The following is a 15016-nucleotide window of genomic DNA, read 5'->3' as shown; positions in this document are numbered from 1 at the left end:
TCAAAACTATGAAATAACACATGGAATCATGTAACCAAAATTGTTAAACAAATCAAAATATATTTTATTTGAGATTCTTCAAAGTAGCCACCATTAGCCTTGACGACAGCTTTGCACCCTCTTGGCATTCTGTCAACCAGCTTCACCTGGAAATTCCAAATCTTTCGACTGGTACGGAGTATATATAAAGAAGCTTGAAGAGCATGAAACAACAACAAAAAAGACAAGGAATGCCATTTTTTCTTTTTACATCTGTCAAGCTACAATGTAGACTTCAACTGCCAGTCAAAACAGAACCTCTATGGAGTCCGTGCAGGAGGCAAGATTGAATATTAATTTGTAATAACAGGCTGAGAATGCAGACAAATACTTTTTACCTCTTTTTTGAACACACCACACTATTAAAGAAGGCACACATTAACACATACAAATCAAGGTTTGGCTAGTAATTCTTCCACAGTTGCCTTTATTTACACCAATATCCACAATGTTAATAGCAATATGGTAAACATAAGTACTGACTATTACAGTTATTAAGGGCTTGTCCATAAGGGGGCGCTATGTGCCCGTGAGTGATTTCTCGGGACCCTGCTTTAAGACACTTGAATAGCCTGAATGATTACGCCTCACCGTGGAACCAATTCTCACCAAGAGTTAAGGATGAAACAAAATTGGTTTTTGAGGTTGCAATGCACTGCGCCCCTATACTCTTCTTCAATGACAGTCATATTGGGGGCAAGTTCAATTCCTCTGGAGTTATCATAGCACTACCAGGTCAAGGATTCTCCTAACTCACCAGGCCCCGAGGCGGCCGCCACCTGTCACGGTGCAGCAGAGCCCCCCCCCCATCATTGTATTAGGTATCATGACAATGAAACTCCCCCCCCCCGCCAGTGACAAACATAATGGCAAATCTGTGATGCATGTTGGGTCGATACTGACGCTCATGTCTCGTTCTGCAGCATCATTCCATGAACACAGAATGAATCACTTGAAGCATTATCAAAGGAGTAATTTCACAAGGTATGCTGCATGAAGTAAAGTACCTACCCTTACCTCAAGGGGTCCAGTTCACACTTAGCTGCACAACGGTAAGTTATTGCTAAATCCCACGCGTCGAGGGATGTAATACCGAACGTGTGTACTGAGTGGGGCTTCCATGTCGTAGAGGGTTAAGAAACGGCTAGGAGTTGAGTCTCACCACAGTTCGTGTAGCTGCTTCATGGCGACGCCATGTGTGTATCTTCACGTGCAGTGCATTTGCCTGTGCACACACACAAACAGTATACACATATTACAGGCAGGGGGTTTGTTCGTGTCGTGAGGTGCTCTCTTAGGTTGAGGGCTTGGGTCCAAGCTAGAACAGGCATTGTCCATAGCGTGGTGGTCGACTTGCGATCTGTCCTTTACATTGAGTTCTGGGGCTCCTGTTAATGTATTCTTTGGCCTCACTGAAGGGTATAGAACCCCCCCCCCCCCCCCCCTCAAAATAATACCACCACATTTTCTATATCCTGTGAATCCATCACCCTTCTGTGATCAAGGAGCATTGCAATAATACCAATATGGTACAAAGACATTTATCAGGTGTGGAGGCTATTCTCGGGCATCTCACCAAAAGGTGTGTCAGTCCCAGTAGTTGCCCCCTTTGAGCTCCACTTTCCCTAACTCAGAGGAGCGCGGTTACATCGACTGTCGTTTCGGAGCCTCTCGGTCCGACTCCTTAGCGCTCAGTAGTTGTACTTGCCTTGCTCATTTACGGGCGAAGTGGCAGGCAGGAAGTGGGGCTTGGGGGGCACTTGGGGCTTGAGGGAGGCCGTGCGGCGTACGATGGCTGCGCGGTGAAGGTGCGGCGGTTCGCTGTAGCTGTGCTGCCGTGTCAGGCAGGCACTGGGGATGAGCGGCTGGTGGACCTCACAGCCGACCCCTCCCCCGCCACCACCTGACGAGTTCATCCGGGTGAGCAATTGGTGGGGCGGTAGCCCACCCCCGTCCTGTCTGAAGCTGTGTTGGCGCGGGACGGCCCCTCCGTTGCCCATCTTGATCATTAAGTGCCTCTGGGAGTGGTGGCGAGTCACTGCGCTTCGCTCGGGGATGGACTGCTGCTGCAGTGGGGTGGCGCCGGCCGAGGAGGCGGCGGCGGCGTCCGGGGGCACGTCCAGGCGGCGGGTCAGACTGTCCCTGGGCAGGGTGGAGGAGCTGTAGTACGTGGCTGACTCCGTCTCGGGGATCTGGGGCTGGGATCTGAAGCTGCTGTGGTTATGGCTGGAACTGGAGCTACCCGGTAGGGGGGCACATGGTGAGGTCAGCACAGTGATGCTGCGGCTGCCCGAGGCGCTGACCTCGTAGATGTGCTTGAGGAGCTCGTCCAGGGCCGCCACGTCCACCACCGTCTGCGGGCAGCAGGAGTGGGAGGCCGAAGCCCCCTGCGCACGCTCATCGTTGGGGATCTTCCTCTCCTCAGGCAGGTGCCCCAGGGCTTGGCCGTTGGTCAGGCTGTGAGAGAAGGGGAACACCTGCTGGGTGACGGACCTTGACGAACCCAGGCTGAAGCCAGTGCCGGGGGGTGCCTTGGACTCCTTGGCGTTGTTGCAGTTCTGGTTCCTCTCCCACTGGTTCCGGAAAGCCTTCATGTTCTTGATGGGCAGCTCCGGGGTGGAGTCTGGGGTGGGCAGGCCCGAGAGGTTCTCCCCTTGGGAGAGATTAAGGTCCGGGTCTCCCAGGGACATCCCGTGTCTCTCTGGAGTGTGCTCCTTCCCACTGGGAATGAAGGAGCTGTACATCTTGGGCGTGGACACGTCCAGCTTCTCCTCTTTGGGCTGGCCGTCCAGCAGGCCGTTTAGCTTGGCCAGGCTGCGCAACGAGAGGGCGGGGTGGATGGACGCCTCAGGGTCCTTGCCAAGCCGGTGGGCACGGCGGGCGTTGTGACTGCAGTAGCATGACACCAAGAAGCCGGAGAGGATGGCGCCGAGGAAGAAGGCCACCAGAACGCAGGCGATCAGGAGGGTGTAATGGACGCTGGGGCTGGACTTCTCCATGTCAGGGAGCCTTCGGACACCTAAAGGAGAAAAAGCAAGAACAAAAGAAAGAAAAATACGTCATGACGTAGCCCGTACGAAAATAAAACCTTCCTTGTCAGGTCCTGTCATGACATCAAAAGGCTTTCACACCCCCCCCCCCCGCCACATTGTGGCTGTAACAACGGAAAAATTGCAGTGTCTGCAAAAACGCAAACATTGCTTTTAAAATTTAAAATCGAGCTGCAACGCGCATCTTAGGCTATACTTCCGCAATACGGATTGAATCCAGCCCACCAAGTCATTCATTCTTCCCTCCATCAAACACAGAGAGCTATCCTGCCAGGCACTCTGCTGCCACTGTCTCAGGAGGCCACAACAGAGAAGCCTCCAGACAGTCTACTCATTCATCATAACAAACACCCAAATCAGCCCAGACTCTAAACACAGAGCACACAAAGCTTAGGAGGACCCTGGGAGGAAAGCCATGTTTTTTTCTCCCCCTCTGCAGAGTTGATTTGAGTTCATACTTCACTGCAGGTGCACCTGGCTCCTCGCACTGGCCAAGATCAACACTCCCGATATCCAGAAGCTTATCGGGGCTCGAACAGGCACGCTGCAGCCACGGATTTGCAGCTCGGTTATGGGGAGGCTAAATGAGAATGGTACCCGAGCCTATCCAGCAGAGCAGCAGCTGGGGTTGGGTTTAGCCCAGCAGAGATAATGGTGTCTGTGTCCTCTGGGGAGCGCCATTAAAATGTCATGAAGGTCTAACAGAGGGATCAGGAAGAGTGGATGAGCATGCTGGACCGAGGTAACTCATGAAGGTCTAACAGAGGGATCAGGAAGAGTGGATGAGCATGCTGGACTGGGGTAACTCATGAAGGTCTAACAGAGGGATCAGGAAGAGTGGATGAGCATGCTGGACCGGGGTAACTCATGAAGGTCTAACAGAGGGATCAGGAAGAGTGGATGAGCATGCTGGACTGAGGTAACTCATGAAGGTCTAACAGAGGGATCAGGAAGAGTGGATGAGCATGCTGGACTGGGGTAACTCATGAAGGTCTAACAGAGGGATCAGGAAGAGTGGATGAGCATGCTGGACCGGGGTAACTCATGAAGGTCTAACAGAGGGATCAGGAAGAGTGGATGAGCATGCTGGACCGGGGTAACTCATGAAGGTCTAACAGAGGGATCTGGAAGAGTGGATGAGCATGCTGGACCGGGGTAACTCATGAAGGTCTAACAGAGGGATCAGAAAGAGTGGATGAGCATGCTGGACCGAGGTAACTAAAAGAAAGCGTTGCTTGTCACTTCCTCGAAAAAAGAATCACATTTTTCATTACAAAGGCTATCCATGTATATAGTTTCATAAGATGTTGATATCTTGGGAGTAATTGTTAAAGTGTCAAGTATGAAACAGCGCTTGGCCCCGTGGTCTTGCAATCAGAACAGATTTCTAGAACTAAAAGTTGGAGGTAGAAGAATACACAATACCCTGGTGAGCACCAACACTCTGACTTTCATCTCATCGTTGTCTCTTTTTTTTCCCTCCAAAAGTTAAAAATAGGACAGGGCGAGAGAGAGACAGATATGGTAATTAGACTCAACCAAAACGAATGTCTTTCTCTCGAAAGCCCCATCGAGCAAAGCCCTTCCCGTGTGGTTCTCATATAGACTCTTATGTAGGTCACATATTTCCAGAAAGAGTGATGTTCTCAGAGGATTCCTCGCCTCTAATGGGAACCAAATGCGTGATAAGCCTCGGATTTCAGCACCGGTTTGAGATCCCGTGCACCGAGCGATATGCTGGCACGGCCTGCCAACCAACTTTAGAGTAGCATTCAAGGGTTAAAACGTAGGGATCTGCTTAGAGAGTCATGGCTTCTGTTGTTGTCAAAACAGTGTTGAATGTGTGAGGTATCTACCAACTCCAGTAAACAGTTATGACACAGAAAATTGATTGGCTTGGATATGCTCCAGCTATCGTTTGACAACAAAGAAAAGTCAATATACTGTATAACAACATCTTCCGTTTGTCATAGAGTACAAATGACTTCAATTAGAAACCAAGCTATCGCACAATCAAAGACATTTTATGACAGGGGCAAGAACAGAGAAGGGAATATTCAGGATCTGAGTACGTCGGTAGGTACAGGGACTCCAGCACTGGCATTAGATTCTACTCACAGTCCGATGCAGTGGCATTCGCGCGGCGCGAGACAAGGTTTGTTGATGCTGCCTTTGTTGCAGCACACACTGTCCATTGATAGTGTTGCTTAAAAGGTCACAAACTGCTGACCAATATTAGAAACCCTGTTACCTTTGGCCTAAGAGAGTCTCTCTCTCTCTCTCTCTCTCTCCCTCTCTCCCTCTCTCCCTCTCTCCCTCTCTCCCTCTCTCCCTCTCTCCCTCTCTCCCTCCCTCCCTCCCTCCCTCCCTCCCAATCAAAATGGGACTGTTTGATACTTCACAGCAGTGCTACTTCTGTTGGCAGGACAGCAATGCTACTGTACGTGAAGACAGATAATGAGATGTTGACGAAGCATTCATCTTGGCGTCATTTTGACACGATACGGCGCAGTGTAAGCATTATAGCCCGTGCTAATAAAAAGGTGTGATCGTGCCTCTTTATTTGGCTTCAATGAACAGGACATATGGATATCTGCTGGGAGTGTGAGGTATCCAGATTTCTCTGCTTAGTGCCAATGGAGGCTAGACCAGGCCTCAGGACTTGGCAGGATGTGCCTTTTGAAGGATTACGGAACTGCCGGTGAGCAAAACAAGCATCAGAAACTCTACCCTGCCTTGAGGTGATATTCTGAACAAACGTCCTCTGGTAGATATAGGCAACTGCCAAAATAATGGGTAAGCGGGATACAAAGTATATTGAAAGCAGGTGCTTCTACAAAAGTGTGGTTTGTGAGTTAGTTAAGCAATCGACATCCCATCATGCTTAGGGTCATGTATAAAAATGCTGGGCAGTCCATTATTTTCTCTGTCATGGCTATGCCCCCATAGCATGACAATGCCCCCCTCCATCTACAGGGCACGAGTGATCACTGAATGGATTAATGAGCATAAAGACAAATGTAAACCATATGCCATGGCAGTCTCAGTCACCAGATCTCAACCCAATTGAACGCTTATAGGAGATTCTGGAGCGGTGCCCGAGACGGCAACACACAAATGATGGAATTTCTTGCGGAAGAAGGGTGTCGCATCCCTCCAATAGAGTTCCAGACACTATAGAATCTATGTCAAGGTGCATTGAAGCAGATCTGGCTTCATGGTGGCCCAAAATTATATTCAAACACTTTGTTGTTGTTCCTTTCATTTTGGCAGTTACCTGCATATACGTATTTTTGTAGGCCATTTTGTATAAATCCCAATCCCCAAAAAAATGAACTGTGTGCATTTTGTTCTCGGTCATAAATGGTAATTTAACAGTAGAATAGATAAGAGATAATTCTGACAGATGAATATAACATTTAGCACTTAGTGGTGGAATTGGAGTGCCCAGTGAACGCTCCGGTAACTGAAATCCAGATAACACTCAGAATAGTACTATTATGAGTGTGTATATGCACGTTACCTTAACACATATAAGGCTTTTTGGGATTAGTGGTAGAGGGGAAAGGCATTATGACTAGAGCCCGCCAGGGAACAGAATCGGAGCTGTCAAACAGTTTGCATAATATAATATGTTTCCTAATGTACAACTAGAAAATGCTGCATTTTCACGTATCCAATTGAATCTGGTATTTTCAGCAGGTCTTTAAGTTCAGCAGAGCTCCACTTCAGGTTGCTGGGTAATGTATTTCTGCTTGAGTTTATAGTCACACATGTACGTTCTGAACCTGAGCACTCTTGAGCCAGGACAATGGGAATGTTAGGTTTAAGTAATAGGTGAAATGATGTATGCTGGAGAGGCTTGTGATTGGTTAAAATAATCCAACCGGCTTCAAAAACGGCTTATATTTGGTAAAAACGGCTTCGGTCAATTTCTGGTTGGTCACTGTGTGAGAGGTCTAACAGTTAATAAATCTTCTACGAACACTGATCAGTAAAGCCTTTTACTCAGAATTCTGAAAAGCTTTAGTCATTCATTGCCATTATTTTTTTTAAATTTATTACCATATCTATATGGTACGGGCTCCCGAGTGGCACAGCGGTCTAAGGCACTGCATCTCAGTGCAAGAGACGTCACTACAGTCCCCGGTTCGAATCCAGGCTGTATCACATCCGGCCGTGATTGGGAGTCCTATAGGGAGGCGCACAATAGGCCCAGCGTCGTCCAGGTTTGACCGTGGTAGGCCCTCAATGTAAATAAGAATTTGTTCTTAACTGACTTGCCTCGTTAAATAAAAAGGTGAAAGGTCAGGCACACCTTTTCACCAGCCAAAGAAAGGAAAATATTTTCTGTTAAAATCTTCCCCACCCCATCATTAAAGTCAATTCACCACCAGTCCGGCAAATTTCAATGTGTGAGTTTCAAACTCTCTCTGCTTCCGACCATTAAATGTACAGTACAAGTATGACACATTGCTGTTAGGCCTGTACAACGCCTTGCCACCAGGATAGATGCCACTGGAATCATTGGCTTTCCCATATGCACACGTCGCTCAACGGGCAATAAATTCATTATCTTGTTTTGCTCGTTTCAGGCGGAGCACCCTCGTCACCGCTGTAATGGATGCTGCCAAGCCTAACACGACAGCGCTTCCCTTCAGGATGGATGTTTCCTGCATGAATGTGCCTGGGAAATCACTGCGTCAACAAGTAAAGCCACTAGGCACCCCCAAGAGAAGCTGAATACATGAAAACCTGAGCATGATCACTGGCTCCAGTGACTCACTCTCAGGGTATAATAGAGGTTGGTGGTGTTCTCAGTGGTGAGAGAAATTATATTCAGCCCGGTCTCAAAAGACCAATCTTCCCTTTGTCGGACTCAATCTGAACGTCAATACCAACTGACGATTCAATCATTTCCCCCAGCCTCTTCATTTATTTACACATAGGCGTTTCAATACGGCGTTACACCCACCACAGTATATGACTCTCTTTATGCCAAGGATTTCCACTCGGTGAAGACGTGCGTGTCGTGTACATTTGTTAATGATACGGCCCGGGCCGCGGCGCCGCGTGGTGCATACAGTTACAAGGTGATAAACCGCGGACGGCTATAGGAAATACGTTAAGCTGCCGTAAAAGTAATTAGGAGGTCGGCATACCACGCGGACGTCCACATAACGCATGCAAATGAGACAATCTGATGTGATTTCTGCTCCGTCTCGGCCCCATAATTGCATACCTCCACCCGAGCTGACGACCCACCGCCGAGTTCCTAAAGTGTTTTTTAATGAGTTGAGGCACTTACAAATGGAGTGTCTCTGTGTTATCTTCCTTGTATTAAAAGGGAAGGTCTATAGCATCAGTTACTGCCAAATAAGTCATAAATTGCCGGTAATTATGATCATTTGCACAGCGTTCGCCCGCAAGACCTTTTTCGAAAGGGGCTCTTGTTCCTTTTAAAGACCTTGTAGAGCTTTCGGAAACAAACCAAGGCCAATTTTTGGACCGGATTGTTCGAGCCAGCTGGCACAACACAGGTCTGTCCAATGTTCTAAAGCCGCAGGACCAATCTCTTAGAACACTGCGGACCACTTAGGCTTTGTGGAGTAATCATAGATGGGCACAAGGCCACTGTAATTTACTATATGAGCTGCAGTTCAATAACCAACTGCATTCCCTATGTCCTATTGATGTATCTCTAAATTATGTATAAAGTATTCACTTTAGAACTAAAGTTAACATGTCAGATTTGGGCAGGATTTATGGACAAAGTTCATCCTAACTGGCTTACGGGTATATCAATAATCATTGTATGTAAAGCCACGATAAAGATAATATATTCCAAGTGCAGTGGTAAGTTCTCATGTCATATTTCCATCCTCTGGTTTTAACCAGGATCAGTAAAGCACTGCCTTCATTAAATTGATTTGTTTCATAGGCATTCAGAAATGACAAACAGTCACTCTTGACCATTACCTGGCTAAACTCTGGCATGCTCCCTACGCCTAGTCCATCATTGGAGTCAGGACGTTTTCTGCATAGCCATCAAGACCGTTTCAAGGTCTTTGGCATTGTCAGTGTTTCTGGGGGGTTTCAGTGATTGAAAACCACCTTCGCTGTGTTCCCGGTGCTCGTGGAGGGCCACCTTGAACCCTGTGTGCTGCTGCATGATGGGATTGACTGCTAATGAAGCGATACCGCCATGATTTTATACACAGATTGCACCTGGGGGCCAGTCAAAGTTCACTCAAAATAGCATTATTTTTTAAAAACAGACTCCAGTCAGAATTGGACTTCCCCCAATCGAGAAATCACTTCTCTGACAGACATTCACACTTGGCTGAGCCACGCCAGGGCCAGCAGGTTAAAGCCCAACGTGCCTGTTGGCAGCCGAGGCTAGTCTCTCTATTAGCCTCTAATAGCGTCGTTCACTCCTTGGGTTAATCACAGTGAATGGCAAAGGCTGGGCTTCTATTACATCACGAGGGTCTTCTCTGGTGTGAGGCTCGCTCTGTGAATTACAATTACCACGCTCAAGTAATATTAGGCCTACCAGAGGGGTTTATTGACTTGGGCCATGCCGAGTTATGAATTGCGAGATAGATAATGTACTTTCAATCGGCTACCCAAGGAGATCCTCTTGGTTTAAAAAGTGTATCTGATCTTACTCCTCAGCCTCCAATTTCCAGAAGCAGCAACACGTGTTTAATCTTCTCTACAAGATGTGGAACTAGAGCAATGTTTGTAGCCCTGTGAAGGAGCAAACTGAACCAAACAATCAAACATTACTTTGAATTTCGAGTCAAATAAAAAGCTATAATGGTCTCTAAGTCAAAAGGTTTAACAGACACGGAAAAGCTTGGGGTACTCTTTCATTTTCAAGTCGTCTAGTGGGAAGCCTTAAAGGGAAAAGACACTTAAACTGTTTCAAAAAAAATGTGTTTCATTAGTCCCACTGTTGATACAGTCCCAAAATGTTTTGCAAGTCAGTAGTCAAGTTTTCAAGATATTAGACATACAAGAAGCAAAGGGTCAGCGTTCACATCATCATGGTGTGAAACTACTAATCGCCAATAGTTATAGCAAACTCATTGCATGTCACTTAATTCAAAGTGTTTATGCTCAGTCATACTACAATAAAACGAATTGGAACGCAACACAGGGAGAAAGAAAGGGCGAGAGAGACTGGGAGAAATGGAAACTGACCGTAGGCCGAGTCTGCCGCGGAGTTCTGGTTTCGTGTGGTCGCCAGCACATCTGCTGATGGGAGCAAAACAAAGCATTAATATGGAGAGAGAAAAGACGGAGTGAATTACATACCGCTCACAAAGACATAAGAAAATAAATGGGGTTCTCCCGGCGGCGTGACGTGAAATACAAGTAGTAGGTTCCAAATTGTGACCCAGTTGTGGATTCAAGCGTCATAAAATAATTTTTAGATGTGCCATTTTCTCCCCTACCATACTTTTCTCTTCATATTCTTGTACTTTTAGTCTGCCTTGTATAAACATGCAGTGTAGCATGTAAATGTGTCTGCAGTATGTAGCCTTGTTGATAGAACTTCCGTGTGTATCTAAGAACATACTTAAAAAAATATATATATTTGTAGGTATTTTCTTAACTGCATTGTTGGTTAAGGGCTTGTAAGTAAGCATTTCACTGTAAGGTGTATTAAATTCGGGGCATGTGACAAATACAATTTGATTTGATACTGTACCCCTTCAATGTTCAGCTGGCAGATTGACAGGTAGCAAATTCAATTGCCACATCATCAATTAAATCCATAACAAAAGGGGAGGAGGTATTTGATATAACACCATGGAAGCCTGTGAAACCCATTCTTCCATGAAGGAATAGACCCTCTTCTTACAGGGCTAATGTTTAGGTGAGTGGCCTGTTGCCATGGGGACGTGGATGATAGCTCACCGTGGCAGTTTTCAGGGTACAGTGAGTGGTCTCCCTCGATGTCCTGGTCAAAGCCAGCCCTGGGGAGAGAGAGAGAGAGAGAGAGAGAGAGAGTAAAAATGGAGGCTCATCACCTGTTTTCCTGTTTGCTGCCACCTATCCAACTGTAATTGGGACCCGTGTCATTCACTCCAGGCTGGAAGCCCATTTAGCGCCATCCTGACACAGAGAACTTGCCCGACCTGCCAGTCGTGGAGGAGAGAAGAACTTCTGTAGCCCGTACACTGTGTCAGAGAGACATCCTGCATATGCCTATGACTTCACCATCCACAGACAAGGTGGGTGAATCAGGAGAATGGCACGAACGGAGAGAACATCCATTTTTGCTGTCCAATTAGAAGCCAGCGCCACGACTGATAAAGGTCAGATGACAATAACTCTTCCTATCAGGTGACAGGGGGAGCAGATGTCGCCGGGCCTCATTTGGCAAGGACAGCCTGCATCAGTCAGAAGAAAAAAGGCAGCTATGACTAAAGCCAAGGTCATAATCCAGACCCTATTCAAACAAAATATGTAGCCAGACACAGTGTCTTGCCTGTGCATATTCCAGCACACTTTTGAGGGATGTAAAACACACGAGTGCGGGTTTGAACTATTAAGCGCTGTATTTGGGGCCACTCTCCCCTCCTGCCCACGGAGTGTTCATTCTCATTAGGATTTTTCAATCAGTGCATGCCGCTTGCACTGATAGCCATCGATAGATTTAGCGTGCTTGTGAATGAGAGAAAAGGTCCACACACAACCAGATACATTTAGAGTGGCTGGAAGCTAATGGGATGTGCGGTTTGAAGGCAGCACACAAGTGTCCATTATGGGAAGGGGAATGAATAGGATTAGGTTGGATCCTACTTCTGACACCAACGGGCGCACATTCTCATTCACCCTCCAGCCCTTTCCATCTCGGAGCTGTGGAGTCCTTGCTTTGTGTTCATTTGTTTGTTTTTGCTTTCCCCCCTCCTCTCTCGCTCTCTATGTATCCATTCTCAAAAAAAGTGTGGAATGCGTGAGTGAGAGAGCGCTATTCATTTCCCTCGCTGACACTTTAAAGCTCTATTTACTTGTAATGAAGGAGGGCAAAGCACTAGGAGACATACATATGAATAGATGCAAATTCTCAGAAAAAAAGACTGACAACGCATACATGCAAACAACGACCTACCAGAGATGCATACAGACACAGTGATATAAGTAGATAAAAGTAGATATTTACAGTGGTGTAAAGTACTTAAGTAAAAATACTTTCAAGTACGACTTAAGTCGTTTTTTTTGGTATCTGTACTTGATTCATTTTATTTTTTTTACTTTTACTTCACTACATTCCCAAAGAAAATAATGTACTTTTTACTCCATACATTTTCCCTGACACCCAAAAGTACTCGCTCAATTCTGAATGCTTAGCAGGACAGGAAAATGGTCCAATTCATGTACTCATCAAGAGAACATCCCTGGTCATCCCTACTTTGATCAATTACATTTACTTTTGATACTTAAGTACATTTAAAACCAAATACTTTTACTCAAGTACTGTTTTACTGGTTGACTTTCACTGATATACCCGACTTTCACTATGACAGTATGACAATTGGGTACTTTTTCCACCACTGGATATTTATACAAATATTTGCCAATAAAACATATAAAACCGTCACAGTTAGGGACACCCACTCACAACCAAATACAGAGGATTCCGTTTTGGAGTTGGCCTAAATAGAAGTTTAAGTTTAGGAGAACAAGCAACATATTTTAAACCGTGGCGGGCCAGGCTGCAGAGTTCCTTCAGGACCGACTTCCGCTCCATTTAGTTTTTTCCCGGGTTGCCTCACTTGGGAGCTCTTTGGAGCGTTTTGCAAAGACGGCCTGGTCTGCCAAAGCAGCTGTCACATTCACCTCTGGATCAACCCAATTAGTCTCCAGGGAAACCACTGACTCGCTGCCACGACAACAAGGCCCATCTGCTGCTCATCTTAGGGAAGTTGCGGAACCACAGTGTCCTGGATGAGGTGTTTCCAGAACCCTGAAAACTTTCCTTGTCCCACTGAACTCCAACTCTCTATCCAAAATTGTGATCGATACTTTTGAGTGGAACTTCATGGAACTTGCAATAGTCTCAAGTTTGATGAAACCTCATCTTAAACCGCCAATTCCTGTGCTGCTGGAATGAGGAATGTCATGAAACATTTTCCCACAAATCCCAATATTAGATTAGTGTTTGGTATTGAATTCATGTTGGTGCACTACGACATTTAAGAAAGCTAAATTACCTTTTTTCAGCATCTAAAAGATTCAATCTAGGCTTTTACTGCGGACACAACATGACAAAATGCGCTAAACCGCCAACCCTGGAAGTGCCATGTCGAAACTCAATTCTTCAGCAGTCAAACCAGGCAGACTGCTTTCCGCTCTTCTACTCGGTCCCACACATCTAAAATCTTCACTTTTTACTGACCAAGTAACAAACAAACAAAAAAGAAAATCTACACTGGGATATTTAAGGGGATCGTCTCATATCAGCGAAACAAAGTGTTGGCAATTTGTTTGATTAGTTGAAATCGGGTGTGATGGCACGAGGTCAGGACAGAAACCAGGATCACTGCTAGGGAATGGGTGGGGTTGTGGAACAAGGTTAACTGGTGGCATGGCCAAATGAATCACCATAATTGCCCTTTTACACAGCAGCTTTTTCGATAGCACTGGAGATCAACGATTATGAGTCACAGTGTCAAATGACCCCTCTTCGGTTCATGAGAATTGATCGATGGCAACCCATCAGTTGTTCAGTCATTTCTTATGTTCCAGATAATTAGAGAGACTATTTTCATTTTCAGGAGGTCCGGGGTGAAAACATGTTTTATTCCTGACGATTGCAGTATCTGTCAGCTCATAAATAAATCAATGAACTCAAGCCATTGTGGCTCAAGCGGTTGAGCATTCCTTTCACTTAAAGTGCATTGCACAAGTGGAAACTGGCCCAAGGCCAGCAGATATAATGAAACAAATGAATGCATATTAGCATACGGTGCACCAGAGTGTATAACTTCCTGGTATAAAGAAACTGACTAGCGCAAGAAAATGCATCTTTGAAGAGCGGCCCTTATCTGCAGTACAATGATGTCACTCACTCAATACATTCTTCTTTAATATGACTTCCACAGGGTTTGAGATTTATTTCCCTCATATCTTCTACTCTCTAATCTCCTCTCCTTTTATGGGGCCCAATACCAATGATAGATATACGATCACACTCTCAAACCTTTATTACCTTTCAGATTGACGGCTTTCAGCCCGACAGGAAGGAAAGTGACACTTACTTGAACCCTGGCGCCATGTTGGCACAGCTCCCAGTCCGGAGCCAGATGCAGTACGGGTCGCGGGACGACAGACAACTCCTAGAAAAATGACGAGGCAAGAGGCGGTTAAAATCCCTGTATGATATCGCTCCTTGGCGTGCAGGCGATGGGCGCCCGACTGTGTCTACTTTGACACGCCACACACACACACACTTGAGCCAAGGATACTGCTGCGGTCTAGTGGAGCGTATTCTGTTGGGGCTATTCCCCAGCTGGTGCTCTGCAGAGCGAGACTGGCTGGCCTGCGTGTGAACTCGGGAGAGGTGATTGTGTCTGACAGTGTCAGTGTGTGTTTTAGCTCTTTCTCCAAGATGACAAGTCTGCCCGTGACAGACCTTAGAGGACAGGTGTGTGCATCGGTTTCTAAATATTTGTGTGTGCCGTGCCATTACGGGCCGCCTGGAGGGGTGAAGCCAGTCATCTTAGTGACAGGTGTCCTCAGTCTCTCTCCCCCAGCCGTGGTGACACACTGACAGCCAGGGCCACGGGGACTGAGGGGGAGCTCTCGGGGAGGAAGAAGGGAGAGGGGAGGGTCTGTCATTCACTTGCCTATGGGAGGAGGAGAGAGGGTTGTCTTCTTTGGGTCTCTCACTTGTCACTCAGTTCTCTGTC

At 46.5% G+C, this 15016-nt stretch overlaps 1 protein-coding gene across 2 annotated transcripts in view; it reads right to left on the bottom strand.

The window, feature by feature from the left end:
- Positions 1–1475: 1475 nt before the first annotated feature.
- The window catches only part of LOC135552178 (semaphorin-6D-like), a 96871-nt gene continuing 83330 nt past the window's right edge, over positions 1476–15016 (bottom strand). The window contains exons 17-20 of one of the 2 annotated variants that reach the window (XM_064983635.1): positions 14366–14443; positions 11019–11077; positions 10299–10352; positions 1476–3058 (exon numbers count right to left, since the gene is read on the bottom strand). In XM_064983635.1, the coding sequence (XP_064839707.1) occupies positions 1731–3058; positions 10299–10352; positions 11019–11077; positions 14366–14443 (1519 nt within the window). In that variant the 3' untranslated portion in view covers positions 1476–1730. The remainder of the gene's footprint in view (positions 3059–10298; positions 10353–11018; positions 11078–14365; positions 14444–15016) is intronic. The other variant, XM_064983636.1, reaches the window with a different exon arrangement.

Source organism: Oncorhynchus masou, chromosome 13 (assembly GCF_036934945.1).
Source record: "Oncorhynchus masou masou isolate Uvic2021 chromosome 13, UVic_Omas_1.1, whole genome shotgun sequence".
Taxonomy (NCBI): Eukaryota; Metazoa; Chordata; class Actinopteri; order Salmoniformes; family Salmonidae; genus Oncorhynchus; species Oncorhynchus masou.
The sequence above is the reverse complement of the archived record's forward strand: the minus strand, read 5'-3'. Positions and strand labels throughout refer to the sequence as shown.